The sequence below is a fragment of the Heteronotia binoei genome, chromosome 5 (genome assembly GCF_032191835.1).
Source record: "Heteronotia binoei isolate CCM8104 ecotype False Entrance Well chromosome 5, APGP_CSIRO_Hbin_v1, whole genome shotgun sequence".
NCBI lineage: Eukaryota > Metazoa > Chordata > Lepidosauria > Squamata > Gekkonidae > Heteronotia > Heteronotia binoei.
The window spans coordinates 76,233,110-76,259,028 of NC_083227.1; the positions used below are offsets into that span (position 1 = coordinate 76,233,110).

At 44.1% G+C, this 25,919-nt stretch overlaps 1 protein-coding gene across 1 annotated transcript in view; it reads right to left on the reverse strand.

Annotated features, from left to right (window-relative positions):
* Positions 1 to 25,919, reverse strand: part of C5H3orf20 (chromosome 5 C3orf20 homolog) — a 103,928-nt gene that overhangs the window by 61,726 nt on the left and 16,283 nt on the right. Inside the window, exons 4-10 of the mRNA XM_060237641.1 lie at positions 23,359 to 23,406; positions 22,328 to 22,430; positions 21,540 to 21,740; positions 12,217 to 12,369; positions 9,195 to 9,315; positions 6,753 to 6,884; positions 482 to 602 (exon numbers count right to left, since the gene is read on the reverse strand). Of these exons, the coding sequence (XP_060093624.1) occupies positions 482 to 602; positions 6,753 to 6,884; positions 9,195 to 9,315; positions 12,217 to 12,369; positions 21,540 to 21,740; positions 22,328 to 22,430; positions 23,359 to 23,406 (879 nt within the window). The remainder of the gene's footprint in view (positions 1 to 481; positions 603 to 6,752; positions 6,885 to 9,194; positions 9,316 to 12,216; positions 12,370 to 21,539; positions 21,741 to 22,327; positions 22,431 to 23,358; positions 23,407 to 25,919) is intronic.

Genomic DNA, 25,919 nt, shown 5'->3' on the forward strand with positions numbered 1-25,919 from the left:
GACATTTTATTGTATTTATGTTGTTATCAGTCCTGAGCCTGCCTCAGAGGGATGGATGGATGGATGGATGGATGGATGGATGGATGGATGGATGGATGGATGGATGGATGGATGGATGGATGATGGTACAGTGATTCCTATAGCACACTGGTGTCACTTTCTGGGTTTTTCAGTTTTACCATAGAGTTTTACTGTAGAGTTTCTGACAATTCCTAGAGCAGCATGACATCACTTCCAAGTTTTCCCTGGAAGTGATGTAAAGCTATCCCATCAATGGCATTTTTTAACTTTATTTTTCTCCAGCTAGGCACCAGAGCAGCGGCAAGCAATGGAAGCTGGAGACACAAGATCTCCCACCCCCAATGGATACCTGACAACCCTATCACCCCCTGAATTTGTGTGTGTCAGAGCCACCCTGCATGAAAAAAGTAAATCTTGTATATTGTTGACATTATAAGAGCAGCAAAACTCATGACTATACCTGCAGTCAGCAAAATAGCATTGGCAAACTGTTTCACAATTCTCTCAAACCTCCTCTTACTGTCAGCTATGATTCTAGTCCACTGACCTTCATCCTCAGTTTCACTGGCCTTTGCAATGGTCTTTAGAAAAGGAAAAGGATAAATGAAATCAGACTTAAGGAATGTCAGTATTGGTCTGAGGGTTAAAAGTAGCAATTTATATGGCACATTCCAAGTGTTCCAAGTGTATATTGCATACATTGGGCAGTATCCTACCACAGGCTGAAGTTCTTCCTGCTTATTACCATGGTAACCTGGCAACCAGTAGAAGACAGGGTGGGGACATAGGTGGGCCACCATCGGTGATGTCAGTTCTGTCTAGGAATCACCAAAAATTGTATGGAAAAATCACAGAATTTCTGGCAGTTCCTAGAGAGGACTAACATCACATCTGCATTTTCCCTGGAAGTGACATCACACCATCAGGCTGATGGCCAAAGTGGTGGTGGGAAAAGGTGGTTGGAGGCAGGGTTCCTACTAAGGTACCCTAGTAAGGAGTATTCCTCCAACTTAAGTGGTTCTCATGTTAGAGAAAGAATTGTATAATTTAGAGAATGGTACCTTAGGTTGGAAGAAGGCTTCAAATTTTGCTTAGTTTGCAGCCATTATTTCAGTCAGCTTTACAACACCCTTTTAAGGCAGGACAGTATTATTATTTCTGTTTCTGATCTATTTTTCAACCTGTACACTGGGAAATAAAGGGTTGTAAGGATAAAATGGTAATAAGTCTCTTTGGATTCTCATTAGGGAGAATGACAGGCTATAAATGAACTCACTGAATACATAAATAAAATGAGAATGGCTGAGTGCTGGTCCTAAGATATAATGGGAAACAACCTCTGCTTACTATTCATACTGAGGAGAATTTTGTACTATACAATATCACACTGAGGTAAACAGGTAGGATCTTCCTGGTGATGGCCTCTATTTAACTGGTTTTTAAAAAGAATTAGACAAACTAATAAAGCATAGGTTTATCGACTCTTATCAGTCATAATATCTACGTGGCACATTCATAGGCAGAGGCATCATAGCTCTGAATACTTGAAGATACTGGGCCAAATTAGACAAGGCAGGCACCTCCAGGCTCACCCTGGGGATGCGCCACCATTTTGAAGAGTGAGTTCCCAGCCAGGAACTCCTTTAACTGTACTGTGGGAGGAGAGTCAATTCTAGTCAGGAGGACCTCTGTACCATGGTGGGAAGCAGGAATTTTGTCTTCCCCACAAGCCATGCCAGTTCAGAAAAATGGTGCAGGGGAAAAACAACATCCCACCATGCTCCCTGTGCCACAGTAGTCCCAATCAGAAGCCAGCCCCCACGGCACAGTTTAAAGCAGTTACTGGCTGGGTACTCACTGTTTAGAATGGGGATGGTTGTTTAGTTTGGCCCATTTCTGAGGCTCTCCTGAAGAGTGGCCACAGTTTGGATCAGAAAGCCAGACTAGATATATAGTTGCCAACTCTAGGTTAGTTTGGGGGATACAGCTTGGAGCATGGTTTGCGGAGAAGATGGACCTCAGTTGGGTGTAATGCCATGGAGTTCACCATTCAAAGCAGCCATTTTCTTCAGAGCAATTAATCTGTGGAGTCAAGAGATAAGCTGGAATTCCAGGAGATCTCCAGGCCCCACTGAAGTTTGGCAACCCTAACATCCATTGTCTGACCCAGCATGAATACAATAGTTACAGTCTTTTAAAAAAATTAACAGGATACTTTGAAGCTACCGAAATAAGACAATTCTGTCTACTAGAAATGGTGTGATGAATAGGGTTGCCAGGTTATACCTGGCTCCCAGTGGCTCACACGGCACAATGACATCACCTGGAAGTGACATCACTGCACCAGGCACATCACACAGGGTCTCTCTAGAAAGTTGCATTAAAACTCTATGGTGCCATAGAATTTTTACCCAGACTGCTAAAGTGCCCCCATTTAACATGCCTGGTGTGATGCTGTCACTTCCTGATGATGTCATCATGCCAGGCATACCAAGCACGATGGAGTTCATTGGGAGTAAGCTCTGTGCTGGTAGGTTGGGGACCCTAAAACCAGGGGAACTGCTGCCCCCAACAGGAGGCTGGGAACCCTAGTGGTGAATATAGGACCCTTGTGTTTGATAAGAAGACACACAGTTGACTGTACATTTTTTAAGTGTGCAGTTATTCGCCTTAATGCACTACAAATTTACAATATACCAGAAAATATCTATGTAGTTTTCTATATATTTTTATTTCCTTAACATTTACACCTACACCTTTATTTTTGTACAATTGCAATGAGTATTTTTATATTATTTATATGTGGGTGTACGTGTTCTGTATTTTAAAAAGTGGGGGCAGGGGGGAGAAGAGGCCACCTGGGACAATAGTGAATTCTTAATCTAAAAAATGGCCCAATTAACACCAAGTGGCTGGAAAATATGTCATTCAGCCAGCCTACAAGAGCAGCCTGTGGGGTAATAAAGCATTTTAATGGAAACACTGTCATTCCACAAAAGTGCATACACAATATAAATATTTAGGAAAAGACCTGGAAATAGGCTCTTAACAAAAAGAGGTTCCCTTTAATGTCAGTTTCAGTGTAGTTCCTGGGGGTTACTCTTCAAAGGTCAATGGATCTCTAGGGAAGCAATTGGAAAAACAGCCCAGTATGGAACACTGTGGGGCTTTTTTTTCCTCCTCCAGCGAAGGAGAGAGAGATAGAGGTATGATTTGTCAGCTAGCCTTTATAGCAGAGTTTGCTTTTTCTGATAAGTATAAAACCAGGCTAGGGGGCTGTGTTAGCTAAAGGGCACAATATTGTAATGCACAAGGCTTTAAGCAATGCTCTGTTCAAGTACTGGAAGACACAGAAAAGGCTCATGGTGAAATCCTCGGCAATGCTACATCATTCTAAGCCAAGTGACTTTTTAAAGGGTTGCACTATTACTTTTATTGTCTGCCCTTATTTCAGCATCCTGACTGAGAGTTTTGAAGATCCTCTTTCCCCAACCATCCTGAAGCTGGAGGCAATCTAGATAAGGCAGCTATCATGCAATACTGCTGTTGTAGAACAGGATCCTGCACAGTCAAGAGCCTTAGTCATAATCAACACAATCAATGCAAATGACCAGGGCTTTTTTATTTTTGTAGCAGGAATTCCTTTGCATATTAGGCTACACCCCCATGATGTAGTCAATCCTCCTGGAGCTTACAGCAGGCCCTATACTAAGAGCCCTGTAAGCTCCAGGAGGATTGGTTACATCAGGGAGGTGTAGCCTAATATGCAAAGGAGTTCCTGGTACAAAAAAGCCCTGCAAATGACTCCCTTCCAACTTCTATGCAGCACAAAGCAATGCTAAGTTTACTGTTGCAGTCTGGGCCATTGTGATGGGACATCCCACTATGTGTTGCGGCATATCTCCATATATCTGCTTTTCCCTATAGGAAAAGGGTCACTACCACATCATTACCTGTGTCATAAGTTAATAGGGTCTCCAACGACCCAGATATTTAGGAGCTGAGCTCAGAGGGTGGAGTTTAGCAAGGGGAGAGATCTCAGTGGAGTGTAATGCCATAGAATCCACCCTCCAAAACAGCCATTTCCTCCTGGGAAACCGATCTCTGTCATCAGGAGATCAGTGGTAATTCCAGATCCCCCATATCCTGTTTCCCACCATCACTCTGAGGGGCAGTAGGGGAGAAAAATGTTGAAGAATGGTTGTTGGGACAACAGCATGATATCACTTCTGGGATCCCTAGTGAGGCATGATATCACTTCCAGTTTTTCCCAGGAGTGATGTTACACAGTTGCTGACAGTAGGGTTGCCAAGTCCAATTCAAGAAATATCTGGAGATTTTGGGGGTGGAGCCAGGAGACTTTGGGGGTGGAGCCAGGAGCAAGCCTGTGACAAGCTTCATTGATCTGGCCATCGCATTGAAAGGGACCACACTCCTTTTAAATGCCTTCCCTCCACTGGAAATAATGAAGGATTGGGGCACCTTCTTTCAGGGGTCATGGAATTGGACCCCCTGCTCCAATCCTTTTGAAACTGGGAGGGTATTCTGGGGAGAGGCATCGGATGCTGTGCTGCAAATTTGGTGCCTCTGCCTCAAAAAAAACAGCGCCCCCCCCCGGAAGCCCCAGATACTAGCAGATCAATTCACCATTATACCCTATGGGAATCGGTCTCCATAGGGAATAATGAAGTGCCCAGCAGACATCCCTCCCTGCTTTCTGATGACCCTGAAGCAGGGGGAGGGCCTCCAAACCGGGAGATCCCCTGCCCCCACCTGGGGATTGGCAGCCCTAGCTGATAGCCACCCCCTGCCCATGTTGATGCCTTCCATGATCTCCTGCTCTCTCCCAGGCCAGGCCTAGAAATCCAGCAAGCCTCACTTGGAGTTTGGCAACCCTGGTAAACAAACATTTGTACTCTAAAGCCAGGTCCATCTCTGTGATGCTCACTGTTGCCTCCACTTAATAATAATAATAATAATAAAATTTTATTTATATCTTGCCCTCCCCGCCCAAGCAGGCTCAGGGCGGCTAACAACATCCATAAAATATACAATACAATAAATATACAAGACTTTAAAATCAACATTATCCAAAAACAATTTGACATAATTTGACAGTAACAGTGATGTTCCTGGCGCTATTTCCCACTTCCCTAATACCTCTATTTGTAAATTATGCATGTACACTCAGATGGAGTTCACACATGCTAAATGCAGTTTCAATCCACTTTCAGTGCACTTTCCAACTGAATTTTGCCAGTTCACACAGTAAAATCCAGTTAGAAAGTGGATTGAAACTGCATTATTTAGCATGTGTGATCACAGCCTCTGTGTACAGTGTACATTTGATTGTTCTTTATACATGCATTGTAGGCTTCCCAATCCCCAGGTCCCAGCAGGGGGTCCTCCGGTTTTACAAACTTCCCCTCCCCCACAGCCACCATGTACCTCTAGAGCTCCAGCAGGACCTGCAAAAAGGTCTGGTTTTAAAATGTGTGTGTGCCTTTAAATTGGAGCAGGAAGTACTTCATGGGGAAGGCTCAGCAACAGCAAACTTCATCAGAACGCAGCCTCCCCGTTTGTTTTGCTTTCGTTCCAGAGCAAGTGAGTATGTATGTAAAAGAGAGCAGCGTAGCCCCTGTACTTTCCAGACCTCATTGTGGAGGTACCAGAGACAGTTAAGCGTGTGTGTGAGAGAAAGAAAGCGGGGGGAGTGGAGGGAACTCTATTATTCCCTATGGAGACATATTCTCATAGGAAATAATGGAGAATTGATCCGTGAGTATCTGGGGCTCTGGGGGGGCTGTTTTTGGAGATAGAAGCACCAAATTTGCAGCATAGCATCCAGTGCCTCTCCCCAAAATACCCCCCAATTTTCAAAATGATTGAGCCCCAAAAGAAGGTGCCTCTATCCTTCATTATTTCCTATGGAAGGAAGGCATTTTAAAAGGTGTGCAGTCCCTTTCAATGTGATGACCAGAACTCCCTTGAAGTTCAATTATGCTTGTCACACCATTGCTCCTGGCTCCACCCCCAAAGTCTCCTGGCTCCACCCCCAAAGTTCCCAGATATTCCTTGAATTGGACTTGGCAACCCTAATGCATTCTCACTTTACAGTCATCACATGTACAGCAAGTGTGATTGAACCCCCACATTAGTCTACATACTGGTCCCTTGTTTCATTTGTTAGATAAACACGTGTTGGCTTTTTCCTACAAACAGCATGTGCACACTCACATGCAGGTTATATGAACATTCACTGCAGAAGTGCTGAAACAATGAACACCTTACGCCCTCCATGGCCAGGAAATTCTTGCTTTCCTGCTTCTCCTTTAACATGAGGCTCAGCTGTTGAATTAAAAAGCTCATATAAGGCTGGAGGAGGAGGGAAAGGGTGCTTAGCTCTGTCATTTTGAAGGCAGAACTTAGCTCGTCTTAGCCCTCTCCCTGGATGGGCTGAAGGCCAAACATCCACACAAATATCTGCCCATAGCCATACCACTGTTTTCCATTTGAGCCAGAGCAAAGGGGTAGGTGGGTTTTGCTTCGGCTGAAAGCCATTGGAATGATAATGATATTGAGTGCAAGCAAACAAATAAATCACTGAAATTGGGGAGGGAAGTTGTATGTAGAAGGTGCCAGAGTAGTACTTCAAAAGACAAGCAATTTTCGAAGATTCCATTCTCCTTGTGTTACGTAGCCAAGATCAAAATTATTTCTATTCTTCTTACCCGTTTTTCAGTCTTGGATTCATGTGGACATGTAGTGCTTGACACAGAGACAGTGATGGTTTCATTGTGAGAAGTAAAACTCAGAGTCATGGACTGTAGACTAAGAACCTTTAGTTTTACCTGTTCATTTATCTAAGGAACAAACAAACAAAATAATTAACTTGCATTTTCAACTGGCCTTCTTTTCCATATGTAAAGATTCCCTTACTTGGAACACAAATGGCACATGTGTAGGTTACAGTCATGTGCAGTGTTTACCCGCATTTCAGATGGAGGTTGTACATAGGTTAGGCTTCACATCAGATGCTGGCCAAGGGAGCATTTGAGATTAAGATGAAATAGGCAGTTTCAAGAAATGTCAGGGAAGTAGCTGCACTATGCTTTCCCAGTCTAAACCATTGGTTCTGTTCCTCTGTTCCTCTGTACCTAATCCTTATATCTAGCCAGCATGGTATAGTAGTTATAGTATTGGGCTAGGATCTGGGAGACCCAGGTTCAAATCCCCACTGAGCTATGGAATCTCATTGGGACACCCTGAGCCTGTCTTTTTCTCTTAGCCTCATGGGATAATTCTGAGGATAAAATTAGGGTTGCCAGGTCTGACTCAGGAAATATCTGGGAACTTTGAGGCTGGAGCCTGGAGACTTTCACATTCCCTAAAACAAATAAATAAAAATACCGCAGTGCAGTTCTCCTGAATACAGTCTTCATTTCCTCATCCCCTTTTTTTGCCTACCCTGGCAGTTGCATTGAATGAAAGTGAAATTTGATATATCCCCACAAGTCCCCTTGTCAGGCTTTGGAAGCATTTCCAAGCATGGCTTTTTTAAGGGACACACACACACTCACAAAGCAGCCAAAATAAACAGAGTTTGCAAGCACACACTTTTGTGATCTCACTGGGACAACTTACTCATGAGAGCTGCTGCATGTAACCATTTGCTGTATTTCAGCCATCTTCTTCAGTCATGAACAGGAAAGGAGAACATCCCATAATCAGGTTTTATCTAACTCTTTCCGATCCATTTTACTATAGAAACGACGTCTGAAGTGAATGCAAAACAAAGGGACTCTGCTCTCTGCCTTTGTCACAGCTTCACACATTTGTGGCTCTGCCTGCTCACCTTACCCCCTGCTTTCCTGCTGCTGAGATTTAAAGGCACACACACATGTTCCAAAACACAAACAGTTGCAAGCATTTTCTAAGCCAGCTGAGGTTTAAGGCCACATGGTGGCTGTTGAGGTGGGGTGGGGCTTTTCCCTGCTGGCCAGCTGACTGGCAGTGGGGAGGAGCCTGAAAAGCCAGGGGGTCCCCTGCTGAACCTGGGGACTGGCAAGCCTAGGTAAAATGGAGGAAGGGAGAATTATTTTTAAGTTGCTTTGGGTCTCCCATTGGGGAGAAACCCAATGTGTACATGTGCATTTTTGCAGTCTTTACCCTCTATATGAAGTAGTTCTTCATCTCTCCCTTGTTGTGCCATCGCATTTCAGGCTTCATTAGTTAGAATCAAACTAGCCATTGCACTAAATGTGGTGCTGCTGCCCAAATGGAAACCATCCCTTTAAATCCCCCTCCCCTCATATAATATAATTATCCTCTGTTTCCTGACATCATATTATTCTGCATTGCTCTGTCTGCCCTCTCCTTCCCATTGGAAACCAATGATGTGGAGCAGAGATGGGGAACTCTAGTAAGTCATGGCATCAGACTATGACACAGTTCTCCCAGGAGTTACAGAGAAGGAGCATGTCCATTCACTGCTTTTCATGGTAGTTATGGCTTTAGTGTAATGTCTAGTTTGGCCTCCATAGATGGGGCTTACTGAAGAATTAAGACCAAGCTAAATATTACACTACAAGTGCAGCAGTTCCCCCCACCCCACCCTGCCAGCTGTGCATTTAGGTCCCATGCACTGAACTATCTAGTCAAACCATGTTGAATTTGCATGGCAAAAGTGGTCTGCAAATACTGCAAATAAACATGTTGACTGTGTCCCACCCACTGCCATATCATTCTACATTCAAAACAGTTGTAAAAAGTGCAGGAAGCCATCCTACTCATTTGGCCCACAGTGTGGTGCCCCAAGGCTTCCTCTCCCATTGTGATGAGAGTTAACACAAGTGTGCACTGGAGCCTGAGACATTTGCTTCCTCAAGCTGGGTTTCTAATAGATGGGAGCAAGGAAGAGGGCATAGGCCCTCTTTTTTCTCCCCACTCACAACTCAGAGTTGGTAGCCTTCATGGGAGGACGGTCCTCAAATTCTACTATGGTACTTATGTCACTACATCTCTGTAGGCTTTAGGTCTTAAAGCTGGGTGACCTGTCCCATTTTTATCCTGAACATAGCAATGGATCAAGCAGGAACAGAAGCTGTTCAGATCATGCGAACCAGTCTTTTGTGGTTCTCCTGGCCCAAGGACATTTGTGGGTGGTTCCATACCTGAAATTCTAGTGACTGCAGAATTTGTTGTTTTGAATACCAGCTCCATTGGTGGGTCAAAATTCCAAACTGGTCTCTAACTGTTCCTCCATCTTGAGTCATCAAGAGCGCTAATGAGCACCTGAGTAAAGGAGGAAGCAGTTAAACCACACATTACCATACTAAGAAAGCAGAATTACATGAAACACAACCCTTGTTTCTGGTTCAAGTGACAGTTGCTATTATTGCAACATGAATATTATAATATAGTGGGTTCTAGGCATGGCAGAGTCTCACGTAGTGATAACAAGCTCTTTATTAGGAATCAGATAGTAAAGGTTACAATACAAGACTGAGAATGGGGCCTGCAGGCCCAACTTATATACATCTCTAGGTTCCCGCGCTAGCACATCATTGGGTCATTCAAACTGGTGGGGGCTTATGATTGGTCTAGGGCTGCAGAGATTTGGATCCTGCAGCCCTTTGTTCCCATGTCCCCAAGCTCAGTCTGCCTGGCTCAAATGAGCCGGCAGGAATATCCAAGTCTTCTCTTGAATCCACATACATAACAAATATCTTAAATGCAAATACTGGAGATTTATAACAAGACTCCTGAGAATCTCTCTCTCTCTCTTTTTAAAACCCACATTCTACATATGAACTAACTTGCAGATTCATTGTCCTTGCAATATGAATGGGATCCAACATCTGATCTTCCATGACATCACAGTGACACTGCGTAGGCATGGCTGCTATTAAGAGAACTACTCTGATAATGCAAATGAGCAAGGCAGCCTAAGGCTAGGAAGCTGTCTATGAGGAGAGGCTTGGGGAAGGGCCATGGTTTAGTGCCAGAGCATCTGTCTGGCATGCAGAAGGTCCCAGGTTCAATCCCTGGCATCTCCAATTAATAGGTGATATAAAGACCTCTGCCTACGTCCTTGGAGAGCCACTGCTAGTCCGAGTACACTATATGGATCTTGACAGATTCAGTATAAGGCAGCTTCATGTGCTATATATTGAAAAGGAAAATCAGTGGACTACTTTTCCAGAGATATAAAAATAAACAGGAGTCTAGTTCATGCCTAAACCCTTGCTGGCTTCAAAGCCACAGTCTAATCCTGCTATCTCATATAATCCCCTTCTATATACACTGCTTATTATGACAGCAACCTTTTCCCTCCCAGAGCTGCACCATGTGGTGCACCCATTAGTTACACCCAGTGGGGTTAAGCTTTTAACATCTGCCATTAACAGCTTCTCGTACCACACGCTTCGGAGACTGAGGATCGGGATAATTAATTGTCTCTCCTATAAAGAGTGATAGATGGGAATCATAACAATAAATGACCAGTAACGGCAGACTAAATGGATCTAGACAACTTGGTTTTGAAAGTCTGCCATAAAATGATAAAATGCATTTGATTTTATTGAAGGGATGACCCTGGCTTTTCTGTCTGTGTTACTGACTAGCTCCCTGACCTTGGAAGAGTCTCTTAGCCTGTATTTCCCAGTTTATTCATGTGTAAAACTCAGCTAATGCCTCTCTTGTAAAAAACCCAAGCGGGCTAGAAAGGGAAAACTTCTATAAGTGGTCCTCTTTCTACAAAATCAATGCCTTGGCAATGCAGTCCTTCCATCTCCCTTCTAAATCTCTTAAATCAATCATCTTAGATGGGTACAACTTTGGTTTGGATTGTACAGTTAAGGTTTTGGGGTTCTTACCACCAAGTGAAGCTTTACCTAAGCAGGTTGGAATCTTCTTCTCAGAGGAGAGTCTGACATTGCTATATCAGGACAATCAAGCAGCGTTCTTAAGGTGAACCTGGCTAAGGCTCAAGCTGGTTTAATATAATGCCAATATCAGCATAATATTATGTAATCAGATTTAACTTGGACTGTCTTCTGATTAAAGATATCTTAGTCAATTAATCAGTTAATGGATCTATTGCATCTATATACATCAGCATACGAGGAACAGCAATAGTTCTAATGAGAAAAGTATGCTTTATTCTAAGAGCAGCCAGCATAATTTTAGGAGATTATTCCCCACCCCTCTCAAACTGGAGAGAATACTTCTTCTAAGATGGGGAGGCTTCTGCAACTTTTATGCAGTTTTTTAATTAAAATATTCTGCTTGATTGATCTAGCTGAGTAAATATTGCAGCCCTGATTTTAACTACTTTTTTTCAGTTGAAAACCTTCCATTCTGGGCTTGCTGACAACAGGCAAACCTCCACCCCCAGTTCCCAGGCTTTCATGATTTGAGGACTGGAAGATAAAATGGGGAGGGGGGATAACATTGATGGTAAAGACCATAGGTTCCTAGAGCATCATCCAGAAGTGATATCACATCCTCCATGACGCTTTAGGGATTTTCCCAGTATCTGTAGTCGTGGCTGGTGGATGGGAGTAGGCCATGTAGGCAGCTGCCTAGAGTACTGCATGGCCTATGGGGCGCCCCCAAGTGCCCTCTCCCCACACACCAGCCAGCCCAGTGCTGCCTCTTTCACCCGCCCAAGACTCAGGCGGAGGAAAGAGGCAGCTCGGCCTCACTCCCAGGCTGCCTCTCCTGCAAGGGAAGACAGCCTGACAGTGAAGCAGAGGCCCCACACCACCTCTTTCACCTACTGGGGATCCAACAGGTGAAAGACAGCATGCGGCAACCCCCTCCCCTCCCATTTAAACCCCCATCACTCAGCTGATCGGCAGGGGTCTTTAAATGGGAGGGAGGAGGCAGATCAGCTGCTTCTGCCACTTCTCTGTCTAGCAGGGAGGCGGCAGAAGCAGCCCCACCTCCCCCCTCATGGAGGGTGGGGACAGGGGGGCACGGGTGGAAGGGCGGCCTGGGGTAGCAAAAACCCCAGCGCCACCCCTGGCTGTGGTTTTTGCTATATGTGATGTCATATCCTCTGCCCTCCCCAATTTCTTGCCACTTGCTGGCACAAGACTGGCAACACTACTCCATTCCCAGACAACAAGTTGACCATTGCACCTTCTTGTACCCCAGCCAAAACAGAAAGGATCCATTAGTACCACTCACCTGGTTTTAAAAGAGTAGTGTACACATGACTGGCCATACGATATAAATGTACCTAGAAGAGCTGAACTCCGAGCATCATGGTACAGAAGGGTGATTGTTTTTCCTATGCAGCATACAGGAAATTGGTATATCGCAATATTTCCCGATGGATAACTTTTACTTGGGTCAAGCAACATTACATACGAAAAAAGGGTATTCATCTAGTAATTGTTCAAAAAAATGTGATAATTCTTCACTCTGTTGAACCTTTGAAATGGACAGTTTCTGTTGTTAAGATTGCCAGATATAGAAGCGTTCTCACTAGTCACAGTCTGACAATGTAACGAGAGCAATAATTATACAGGAGAAAGTACAAGACACAAGCATTCTAATTCCTTTCCAGAAGTCTGCATTTTCAGATCTGGGAGACTTGCAGGTAGAGACTCCAGTGCTGGGAAAATGCAATGTTCATTGTATTTATTGAGACACCACATGTTGTCCTAGGTAGTCTTGCAAACTGATAAAGAGAAGTAATATCAGCCCATTAAACTCTACCCATGGTCAAATACTCATCTTAAACAGTTCTGTCTTATATTACTTCCAAAATTTGGAGCAGACCATCTGATCCCTTCTGGGCAGCTATTCATCTTATACTGGCTTGGAAGGCCTATGTTAGGAGGGACTCAGGTTGCCAACTCCAGATGGTGCCTGGAGATCTCCTGCTATTACAATTGATCTCCAGACAATTGAGATCAATTGCTTTGGAGAAAATGGCCACTTTGGAAGGTGGACCCTATGGGATTGTACCCCACTGAGGTCCTTCCCCTGCCCACGCTCTGCCTCCCAAATCTCCAGGTATTTCACAACCCAGAGCTGTCAACCCTATATGTGGGGCCTCTTGGTTCAAGCACTTTGGTACAATGTTGTTGTTAATTTGATTTGCTTAATTGTCCCATCCCAGCCTAGACTAAAAACAATGAAAAGACCATGCAATTCTCAACAAACATATATATAAAAGTATATTACAGTGAAGAATAGTCAAACAATATAGATGAAGTTACAGTCCATAAATGGTGAAAAACCTTTTCAGTCCAAAAACAGGCATTCTACAAATATAGTCCCAATAGAGAGTGCTTTCCTCCTACTAGCCAATGGAACTTCTCTTGAACAAGAGACAAGCTTCCAAATAGGAGAGAAGAATCCCTGAGCCCAACTTGCTATTCAAATATAAGCAGTTTCATGTCTTCCTCAAGAGCTCTGTTCTTTCTCAGTTAGTGTCTCAATCAAGCTCAGGGAGCTTTCTCTCCTATTTGGAAGCTTGTCTCTTGTTCAAGAGAAGTCCCATTGGCTAGCTGAAGAAAGCAGGAGAGCACTCTCCATTGGACTATATTTGTAGAACACCTGTTTTCAGACTGAAAAGGTTTTTCACCATTCATGGACTGTAACTTCATCTATATTGTTTGACTATTCTACACTGTAATAATATATATGTTTGTTGAGAATTGCATGGTCTTTTCATTGTTTTTAGTCTAGCTTGGAGATTGTTGTGCCTTGTGTTTTATTAACCATCCCAGCCTAGGCCAGGTGATGTACATCAGTATTACTGGACTGTACCGCCCTCAGAATGCATGGGAGAGGAATCACACCTGTTTGAAAATTTTCTTTATTTGGAAAGCTAACACGCTGAACAAGAGCTATCATTTTAGCCTCTTCTGAGATGCAGCTAAACCAGCAAACACATATTCTCCTTCCAATAACCGTCCCACTGCCTGTTGTCTATTGTATCCTTTGGGGCACATATCCTTGCCATAGTGAAACTTCGTTCAAGGCAACTAAATAAAGACTGTGTGCCAGAGCAAAGCATAGCTCTGTCTGTGAAACAGCGGCATCTAAGGGATTGTTTCCCTGACAGCGCCATGGCGGCAAATGAATCTATTAGCCAAAGTGATGAGCTAGAAAAAGAAGGGATGTAAAGGCCATTGAAAGAGTCTTTGTGCTTAACACGCCGCATTCGAAAGCAGAGACTGATAAATGGAGTCATTGGAGCTCCCGAAGTAATATGAAATCTTGCACTAAGAGCCTTTCATTCTTAATTCTCAGTTCAGTGGGAAGATCAAACGGAGCATGTACTTTCTGTGAAATAACTCCAAATGAACCACAGCCAAGTGGCTGTCAAAGAAGTTAAAGGGGGGCATAAGAGGGAGAGAAACAGAGCAAGCGATTCTAACAGTTCAGTTCTATGCTGCTGCAATGGGAACAGAGGCTTAGGCTGTAAGAAGGAATACCCTAGGAAAGGGAAAGGGAACTTCAGCAATTTTTGAAATATCCCTGATTACTGCCTATTACACTTTTATCTTTCCCTTCCTCTGAGGAAGTTTTCTCTCGCCACTGTATCCTCACAACAACCCTGTGAGGCAGGTTAGAGTGTGAGATGGTGACTACCCACAATGTTCTTCATGGCAGTCTAGGAACTTGAATTCTGGATCTTGGTCTGATACTCTAACCCTGTGAGACTCATTCAGTGGCTTGGGAGCTCCATGTAGTTTTTCTGAGTCCCAGAGGGACACAAGCTTCATGGATCAGAAAAGTGGGCAAGACAAAGCCATTGCAAGTAGAAAACTTAGCAATGAGAGAGGCTCTAGCCACCACATCTCCTGCAATGCTGGAGTTCAGCTTAATGGGAACTTTTGGCATAGGGAATTTTTGTTCTTGTTGGGGTTCTTGTTGGGCATCCAGTCTAATACAGAGTTCTGGAGAACTTGAAAGTTTGCATACTATTTGGGGTCCTAAATCTGACTTGCGAGCCCTTCTCAAGGGCTGGTTCAGGTTCAACAGTGGTGGGGAGAGACATATTCTCAATCTTCTGCTCAGAAGTACTCTGGTGATTTAAGAGGTTATTGTTAAATATTATATTGTTGGGTCTTATATTATTTTGTGTGCTGAGTGTCATGCTGCACAGATAATACTTTAATCATGTGGCTCTTGCAATTTATGGTGATTGCAATGTGGCTCTCCACAAGCTCTGACCATTGTTCCACACTGTCTGATTCCACCACTGTGCTGAATTGTGCTGCTTCTGATGAGTAGGAAAACTTTTACTCCAAATACAAACTTCCCCTGTACAAGCCTCAGAGTCACCTCTGGACAGGAAACAGAAGAAACCTGCTATAGCCAAGATTCTTCCAATTCCCAGTGCACTATCACCAATGACTGCAGCTGACCCATGTAAGATATTTCAGAGGAACAGTAGGATGCGGTGAAGTTGTCAGTGAAGTGCTGTTGGAAGTGAAGGGCTGTGCACTCTCTTAGCCTCAGCCTTCAGAGGGGGACTATGAGACAGTCAGTGAGAGATGGGTTAGGACACTGAGCATTCTTTCCTTCTTTCCTCTGATGCTATCCCTTTGATGTGTAGATTGCTACTCTTAGGGAAACTTCCTTCTTTCTGACCTAACACCTTCTCTCCACACACAATGCCAGACTTGTGGCAGAGAGGAACGGAAGTCTACTGGATATGGTAAGCTGCATGCTTAAGGATGCAGCCCTTACAGACAGGTTCTGGGGAAAGTGCATCATCACAGCCACATACATACAAAACAGGCTACCCCAAAAAAGTCATAGACACTACACCATATGAATTTTGGCATGGACATAAGCCAAGCATGTAGCACCTACATGTGTATATCCCAAAAGAGAAAAGGTCCAAGCTATGTGATAGGGCCCCAGAAGAGATAATGGTTGGCTATTCAGCGAAATGTAAAGGCTACAGAATTCTAGAGCCATGCACTAACAAGATCAGCATCAGCAGAGCAATTTACTTCGATGAAAGCAAGAAAGCCCCACCTTCAGAGGGGTCCTGTGCTGAAGTGAACAGCCATATTGTGAATCCTGATGTCAGCAGTTCTAAGAAGAAGAAGATATTGGATTTCTATCCCGCCCTCCACTCCGAAGAGTCTCAGAGCGGCTCACAATCTCCTTTACCCTCCTCCCCCACAACAGACATCCTGTGAGGTGGGTGGGGCTGGAGAGGGCTCTCACAGCAGCTGCCCTTTCAAGGACAACCTCTGCCAGAGCTATGGCGGACCCAAGGCCATGCTAGCAGGTGCAAGTGGAGGAGTGGGGAATCAAACCCGGTTCTCCCAGATAAGAGTCCGCACACTTAACCACTACGCCAGACTTAACCACTACGCCAGACCACTACACCAGGAGGAAGAGGCAACAGATCCTGACATGATCCTACTTGATGGAACTCGAGTATTCAACCAGATGTTCCTGTAGAAAAATAGGTGGTGGAGCTCATCCAGGGATTGTTATGCAGCTGCACCTACTATTCAATGGACAAGGTGGGAAGGAGGAGGTGGAACTCTTGGGAAGGTTCAGGTGCTGTGCTCCTGTGAGCTCCCGCTGAATCCGAGGCCTGTTCCTGACCAAGAAAGAGAGACCACAGAGGGTGAAGTGAGGTGATCAATGTGTTCAAACAAAGGTATTCCAATTCCAACTACCATCACAAGAGGCACAAAAGTGGAAGTGAGCTGCATGAGAGGAACTTGAAGCTCTGCAGAAAAACAATATATGGACACTTACAGAGCTACTTCTGAAGAGGCAAGCTATAGGTTGCAAATGGGTTTTCAAACTGAAACACAATGCAGAAGGTAAGATCCAGTTCTACAAAGCCAGACTGGTAGCTAAAGGATACTCACAGAAATATGGAGAGGACCATGATGAAACTTTTGCACCTATAATTAAGCACACAACAGTGTGAACACATCTAAGCATCACAGCAACCAAGGGAATACACGTCGAACACCTAGATGTGAGAACTAGAAGAGGAGATTTATATGCAACAACCTCTTGGATTAATAGAAAAAGGCATAGGAGCACTTGTATGCAAACTTCACAAAATATACAAGCTTCAAACAAGCTGCTAGAGCATGGAATGTGAAACTGAATGATAGGCTACTTCAAGCAAACTTCAAGAAAAGTGAATCTGTACACCAAGTACAAAGATGGTAAATGGACTTACATCTTGACTTGCACTGATGATTTGATTCTAGCATATGAAAATCCAGGTGACAGCAAAGAAATTGAATCATCTGAACAAGTAGAAATCAAGCAACTAGGCAACATCACACACGACCTGGGCCGGGGGTCAGGAACGTACGACTCGAGAGCCGCACGCGGCTCATTGATGACTTTCTTGAGGCTCTTTGGCTGGCTGACTGGAGCAAGGAGGAAATGTCATCGCGGGCTCGCACTGTTATCTCAACAGCAGCATCTCTGGCTCACAGCAGCAGCACAGAAGGAAGGGGGGAATTCTAGTGAGGTTTGGGTGCAGGGGGGAACTCTCGCGAGGTTTGGGTGCAGAGCATCGTTGGAGTGGTGCATTTTGGAACTGGCTGACTGGAGCAAGGAGTTGAATGTGGCGGCAAAAAGAAGCATTCAAATTCAGGACCCCACTTAAGCTGCGAGCTTTGCTGGGACTTTGGCTGGCAGGTTAGAGCCGCACTGCAGGGGGTGAAAATGGTGTGGGGGGGGAGAGGGAGAAAAAGGAGCGTCTCTGGGGAAGGGATGGTGGTGCTGGCACAGCTCCTCCTGCTGCCGGGCTTCTGGGATGGCAGCACCTGAGAGCAGGTGGGCAGGCTGGTGGGGCGGGGGCTCCCTCTCCTTTCCCTCCTGCTGCTGGAAGATTTATTGTACTCTTTGACCCCTGGTAGGCCAACCATGAATAAATCCAAGAAAAGAAAAATTTCAGAAGAAAACAGAAGATTTATTGGAGCATGGATAGATTCATTCGCTTTCACTACTGACGAGACTGGTTTACCATTATGTTTAATATGTAGTGAGAAATTGGCAAACAACAAAAAGTTGAATGTTGCAAGACATTTCCAAACTAAACACAAAGCCTTTGCTGAAAAATATCCGGATGGAGATGAGAGAAGAAAATTTGTTTCGAAACTGATATGTAAGGTTGATTTGAGTAAAAATCACTTCAAGAAGTGGATTAAGTCTGCCAATTCAACTACATATGCTAGTTTTGCAGCTGCTCAGAAAATAGTCAGGCACGGGAAGCCATTCACAGATGGAGATTATATAAAAGAATCATTCATGAAGATTTCAGAACATCTATTCTCGGACTTTAAAAACAAGAGTGAAATTGTGCAGAAAATCAGAGATATGCCTCTCTCCACATACTCATGTGAGCAGGTCTTCTTCCACATGAACTATATTAAAAACAAACATCGCTCATGCCTCACAGACGACAGTTTACAATCCTGTGTGAAGATGAAGGTGACGTCTTACAGCCCCGATGTACAGTTGTTGTGCGCTGAGGTTCAGGAGCAAAAATCACATTAACCAGGTAAAATAAATATTTTAATTGGGTATTATTTTTCAAATATATATTTTACATTGTTCAGTGAAATAGTCCTTTTATTCCGGTTGACAGCTGACTGCACACTCCAGTACACGTGATAAAAGGATGGCACACAGAAGCAGACAGCATTTTTGGTTTGCTGCAGGTGGATAATTTAAGTCTGGTTTTTTATTTCATAAATATGAGGAAGACTCAAATAGACACTGAGTGTTTTATTTGAAAATAACTTTCAACCCACCGGGTTTTTTTCAGAGTTCAAAATGTTTATGTTGCATGCAGAAATAAAAATTTGTTTTCTCTGCAGCAGTTCATTGATTTCATAAATGCAACACACTATCATAAAGGTAAAAAATGATAGATGCATTGTTATCTTCATTTTATATGTCAAAAGGGTTTTGCGGCTCCCAGTGTTTTCTTTTCTGTGAGAAATGGGTCCTAATGGTTCTTTGAGTGTTAAAGGTTTTCTACCCCTGACCTAGGCATTCAAATACAGAGGGAAGAAGATAGGTGTTTTCTTATCAACCAAGAGCGAAAGATAAAAAAACTGATAAAATACCTGAGAATAGAGGATGTCAATCATGTACCAACTCCAATGGAAGTAAGCTACATAAAACAACAAGGAGTTGCCTACTAACAACAGAAATCATGAAGCATTAGGTAAGCTTCTCTATATTAGTACACTGACTAGACGAGACGTTAGCCCTGCAGTAGGATTACTATGTAGAAAACCAAAGCTGCATTCAACTATCTAAACAAGATCTGAACATGCAAACCAAGCATACTGATACATAAAGTATCAGCTAGTGAGAAAGCTGCAAAAGAAAGAAGTTATCAAGCTGCCCTACTGTCCAAGAGAAGAAGTGATTGCAGACATTCTCACTAAGCCAGTTTGATGTAGTGCTAAGAGCACAGACTCTTATCTGGGAGAACCGGGTTTGATTCCCCACTCCTTCCCAGGTTTGATTCCCCACTTGCAGCTGCGTAATAGCCTTGAGTCAGCCATAGCTCTCGCAGAAGTTGTCCTGGAAAGGACAGCTTTCTGTGAAAGCTCTCTCAGCCCCACCCACCTCACAGGGTGTCTGTTGTGGGGAGAGAAGATAAAGGAGATTGTAAACTGCTCTGATACTCTGATTCAGAGAGAAGGGTGGGGTATAAATCTGCGGTCTTCTTCTAGAATTTAGTTTGAAGTTCTTAGAAAGAAGATGAATATTGTGAGCTGAGTCACAAGACATCAAGAGGGGGTGCTGGAAGTGAAGAATTCACAGCCTCAGCTTTTAGAAGGGGGCTATGAGAATTTCAGAGAGAGAGAGAGTAGGCTACGACACTGAACATCCTTTCCTTCTCTCCTCTGATACTATTCATTTGATACATATATTGCTACTTCTAGGGAAACTTCCTTCCTTCCGGTCTGACACCTTCTCTCCACACACGGTGCCAGACTTCTCTATCTTGGCAGCATGAGAGCAGGTCATGCGTCCTGTATCTCCATCTATCTTACCCAGTTAGACTAGATTAGAAACCTTTCTCTACTCTATCCTGTCTAGAATGAAGTTTCTTAAATAAAAGAACTTATATTAGTTTACAAAGATAAATTTGTAAGAGAGCCAGTTTGGTGTAGTGGTTAAGTGTGTGGACTCTTATCTGGGAGAACCGGGTTTGATTCCCCACTCCTCCACTTGACCTGCTAGCATGGCCTTGGGTCAGCCATAGCTCTGGCAGAGGTTGTCCTTGAAAGGGCAGCTGCTGTGAGAGCCCTCTCCAGCCCCACCCACCTCACAGGGTGTCTGTTGTGGGGGAGGAAGGTAAAGGAGATTGTGAGCCGCTCTGAGACTCTTCGGAGTGGAGGGCGGGATATAAATCCAATATCTTCATCTTCTTCTTCATAAATGGCTCCATCTGTAATGCTGTTTCTGGGTAGCACACACTAACCTGATGGGTTCTGCTGCACTGTAAAGCCTTAAGCGCTCTGCTATCCTAATATTCCAACAACAACAATCAAGCAGAAGTGTTTTATAAAAACAACCTGAATAAAGTAGGGCTGCCAACCAACAGGTGGAACCTGGAGTTCTTCCAGAATTACAAGTGATCTCCAGACTACAGAGATCAGTTCCCCTAGGGGCAACAATGGCTGCTTTGGAGGGTGGAGTCTATGGCATTATACACTGCTGAGATTCCTCCCCTGCCCTCTCCAAACTCCACCTTCCTCCCCTCCAAAGCTCCATAAATTTCCCAACCCAGCACTGGCAACCCTAGCTGCAAACAGGAATGTAACATTGCATCTACTGGAATCTTGCACGGATAAGTCCAAGTCTTATGGCCAAATCCAGTCTTATGCTATTTCTGGGGGTCCCACATTCCCCCAAAGCAGCATTTTGGTGGTTATTTACATCTACAGCAGAAGTGTGGCTGTCTGTAGTAACTGTAAGTGGGATCCAAACCTGTATGTGGAGTGATGCAGACATCCCACGTTCCCTCCAATAAGCTCAAGGCAACACATACAGCTCTCCCTTCCTCTGTTTTATCCCCACAACCACAACTGTGCAGTGGGTTGAACTGAGATCAATGGACCAATAAGCTTAATGGCTGATGGAGATTCAAATCTGGGACTACAAAGTCCAAGTTTAACTACTATACCACAGAAAGCGCATGTACAGCCTGAGCTGGAACTGCTACAGAACACACCACAGACTTTTAAACAGTACATCCCCCACTACAGGGTGAATGGCTGGGTCTCAGAGCAAGGCAAGAGATGCTTCCTGATTTAATCTGAGATTTTGAGTTCTCCAACTCATATATGTCTGTGGAGAGCTCAACAGGCATGGCCAAATTTTGTAACTGGATCCCATGGAAGAGTAGGTCAAAGGCACAGCAGCTGATTATGTGCCCTCAGCTCTGCCACTAGCAAGCAACCTCCACACTGTCTGCAGTGTTGGCAATAATCCAGCCCTTTTGGTTCTACCAGAACAAAGGATACAAGATAAATGATGTCCCGTCAGGAAAGGCATAGTGGAACTTCTTCGACTTTTTGTGTGGTTTAGGTTCATGGAAAGTTGCGGATGATGATGATGCCCCTCTTTTCATGGCTGCAGATGGCGTTTTGATGATGACCGGGTAGTGTCTCAGTGTTAAGGGCCTTGTATAGCCTTTTGCTTTGTAGAAAGCCTTCTCCTCCTCTCTAGAAAGAACAGAAACATTGCATCTTCTGTCCGGGATATCAGGGAGAGATCTTTGCATCTTCTGTCAGGAGTGCTTACCAGGATAGAGGGTCACAACTTATTGAGTACGCTGTACATTACTCTTCATTTAAAAAACATTTTTAAAAGTTGGGATTCACAACTACCACAAGGCAGCCAGTACTTTTTTTAAAATATGGGTTTATATTTGATTCACACAGGGAGAACTGATACAGGATGTGTCTAAGAACATGTGCTGGGAAGTTCCCAGTTCCATTCTCATCTCAGTCACAAATAGAGTAGCCAGATTTTACACTGATCCTTATAGATATTTCTCTAATGTAAACTTGATTTGCAAACAATTATCAAGTGATGTTATTTGACTATATAGCATGAAAAGTTTCAACTATTTCTAGCCATTAAATCTCTATTAAAGAGACAGTGGTTTTCTTCCCCTTTCCACCTGGCAGCATTAGCCTGAAACTTACTGACAATGTTGTTCACTTTCAGTGTATTATGACCCTCTGAAACTGGCCTGCCATTCGATGTGAAGGGCATACTCTATCCTTGAACCTTTGGGGATGCTTACATACGTTGGCAAATTTCTCGGAGCTTTTCCCTGGCTTCTGGACAGGGGTCAAGTCTTTCATCATAATGGACTGCATCTTGACTAGCTCTGCGTTTTCCTGCACCTGCAAAAATATATTTGAAAACAAGGTTGAAAGAAAGCAACTCGTCCAGTAGCTCAGTAGATCTGTGAAGACATCCAGGTGCCCATTTCCTATAAAACCACCGGGAATGCCAGGACTGGCCTGTCTACTAGGCATCCCCAGGGCACCAGAGGCCAACCAGACCTGTTGATGCCCTGCTGGTCTGCCTACAGCAGACTCTGGAGATATCCATAGCCCCAGTGGCCAGCTTGCCAGAAGCCTGTTCTCTCCACCTTTGCAGTAGAGGAAAGAAGGGCAGGCAATGGCTTCCTGCCCCCCCCCCTTGAGATCCAGAGGGTGAGGAGAATTGGTGACAGAGTCACCTCTTGCCCCTAAAGGCATGGGGAGGGTGAGGAGGATAGGCAGCAACCTCATTTCCCACCACCCTGTGGTATAGGGGGGAGCAGGAGAATGGGTGGTAGATTCAGGACATCTTTCTCTTGGAGGCTTAATCCTATGATTCCACTAAAGAAATCCCTCTCAAACAGTCTAATAGCTGACAATACAACAATGATGTAGGCTAACAGGCTATCCTCTGGGATGCCATGGAGGAGATATTTCGATTAGAGAAGTCTCTGTGAACAAAGCAGCAAAATGAAGCTGCCAAGGAAAAGCTGTAGAAGGAAATCATCCATTTGGAACGAAGGCTTGGAACGAAGGTTTAACAGTGCCGTGAAAGACAAAAAGACTGTAGCCAAAGACTAGGATTGGGTTAGTAAAGACAAAGGCAAAATTTAAGAAGCAGTGACTTATCTAAATGAAATCGATTATGAATCTGGTGACAAAAAAAATCACAATTAGCTAGGCATAGAAAGAAGAATGCAAAAGATGTCAATCAGCTCTTTGTTACTTTTCATGAATGCACACTTCATATGCCTCCCACCAGCCCACCAAGATTAACAATATGTACCTTGACGAGCAGAGCGGTCAAGCACCAAAAGAGGATTTTCGCCCACTCCTAAACCAAGAAAGATCCATGCAAAATGTTAAACAAGCCATTTGCAAGGTTTTTTAAAAGCAAATCATAAAACGAGATTAGATCCTGAGTTTATAAACAATTTATGGGACACTATAACTCCACATCTTAAAAAAATTGCTTACTAATGCAATGGAGAAGGGGCTAGCCTGGTCACAAAGAGTCAATTCAGACTACCCACCTGCCAAACAGACCAGTGACTCCCATGCACCTGGAACCTCACTGGCCGCAATGTGCTTTGAACTTTTCACAGCATTTTTGGCTGGCAGAAGAAATTCCATCATACAAAACTGTATTTTTAAAAGATAAGACAAAGTATTTCCCAAATAGACAGCTGGGAGATATGACCACAACTAGAGCCACAACTGAAAAAACTGGCTGAGTAATAGGAAGCAGAGAGTGAGTATAAATGGGCAGTCTTCGCAGTGGAGGACGGTAAGCAGTGGGGTGCCGCAGGGCTCGGTACTGGGTCCCATGCTCTTTAACTTGTTCATAAATGATTTAGAGTTGGGAGTGAGCAGTGAAGTGGCTAAATTTGCGGATGACACTAAATTGTTCAGGGTGGTGAGAACCAGAGAGGATTGTGAGGAACTCCAAAGGGATCTGTTGAGGCTGGGTGAGTGGGCGTCAACGTGGCAGATGCGGTTCAATGTGGCCAAGTGCAAAGTAATGCACATTGGGGCCAAGAATCCCAGCTACAAATACAAGTTGATGGGGTGTGAACTGGCAGAGACTGACCATGAGAGAGATCTTGGGGTCATGGTAGATAATTCACTGAAAATGTCAGGACAGTGTGCGTTTGTAATAAAAAAGGCCAACGCCATGCTGGGAATTATTAGGAAGGGAATTGAAAACAAATCAGCCAGTATCATAATGCCCCTGTATAAATCGATGGTGCGGTCTCATTTGGAGTACTGTGTGCAGTTCTGGCCGCCACACCTCAAAAAGGATATTATAGCATTGGAGAAAGTTCAGAAAAGGGCAACTAGAATGATTAAAGGGCTGGAACACCTTCCTTATGAAGAAAGGTTGAAACACTTAGGGCTCTTTAGCTTGGAGAAACGTCGACTGAGGGGTGACATGATAGAGGTTTACAAGATAATGCATGGGATGGAGAAAGTAGAGAAAGAAGTACTTTTCTCCCTTTCTCACAATACAAGAACTCGTGGGCATTCGATGAAATTGCTGAGCAGACAGGTTAAAACGGATAAAAGGAAGTACTTCTTCACCCAAAGGGTGATTAACATGTGGAATTCACTGCCACAGGAGGTGGTGGCGGCCACAAGCATGGCCACCTTCAAGAGGGGGTTAGATAAAAATATGGACCAGAGGTCCATCAGTGGCTATTAGCCACAGTGTGTTTGTGTGTGTGTGTATGTGTATATATATATATTTGGCCGTTGTGTGACACAGAATGTTGGACTGGATGGGCCATTGGCCTGATCTAACATGGCTTCTCTTATGTTCTTAACTCAGTGGGTTAGATCCTATGCCAGGGGTTCCCAACCTATTTGAGCCTGCAGTTACTTTTGGAATTCTGGCACAGCATAGTGGGCACAGCCACAAAATGGCTGCTGCAGCTTACCTTCAGTTACATAGTTAAGATCCTTGTGCTGTGGAGGCAGCTGCTGCAAAAGCAATGTTTTTAGAAATCTGCACAGTCAAATCTCCAGTGGCCAACAGAAGTCTTGCTGGGCAAAAGTCCCACCTGGCTCCACCCACTTTCTAAGAAAAACTTGTTGGGCACCAGGAAAGGTGTTGGAGGGCACTATGGGATCCCTTTTCCTAGGCATACATTCTGTGTGTGATTCTCTTCAGCCATCGCAGAGGCTGTAATGGAGCACATGTCTTCCGGCACTAGGCACTTCCACTTGTGCAAGACCAGTGTTTTTTAAGTGCCTGGCAAGAAAGGAACATGCTCCACAGGGGAAGATGACCTCCATGATTGCCAAAGATAAATGCTTGGGGAACAAAGGCATAGGATCCATGCCATTGGATGGGCCACAGTTACTCTCTTAACCCTCAGATGTCCTCGAGACATTCTTAGACAAATTACTCTGAAAAACAAGCATGGACCAACAGTTTTGCATGGCACTAAGCAACTCTATGCACCCTCCAGAGCTATTGTTGGTACCACTGCCATGGATTTATCATTGTGTCCCTTGTTGAGGGGTATCAAGAGGCCACTGTCCTTCTTCTGCATGTTGTTTTGATTGATCACTTGGTCAAGAGCATTTCAAAGGTCTGTCTGCAAACAACATTTCAAAATAACTAGATATCAGTATCCTTATAAAAAGTTTCCCATCTCCAGAAGTTCAACACAAATGCAGTGGTATAGTATACAGGCATACAGAGACCCCAACCTATACAATCTAGGATGGCAGAACTGCAGCAGTAAAGATTTATTTCTTATTTTTCTTATTGATACCCTGCCTTTCTTCTAGATGGGGATTCAAAGCAGCTGACATCCATTTTATCCTCACAACAACCACCCT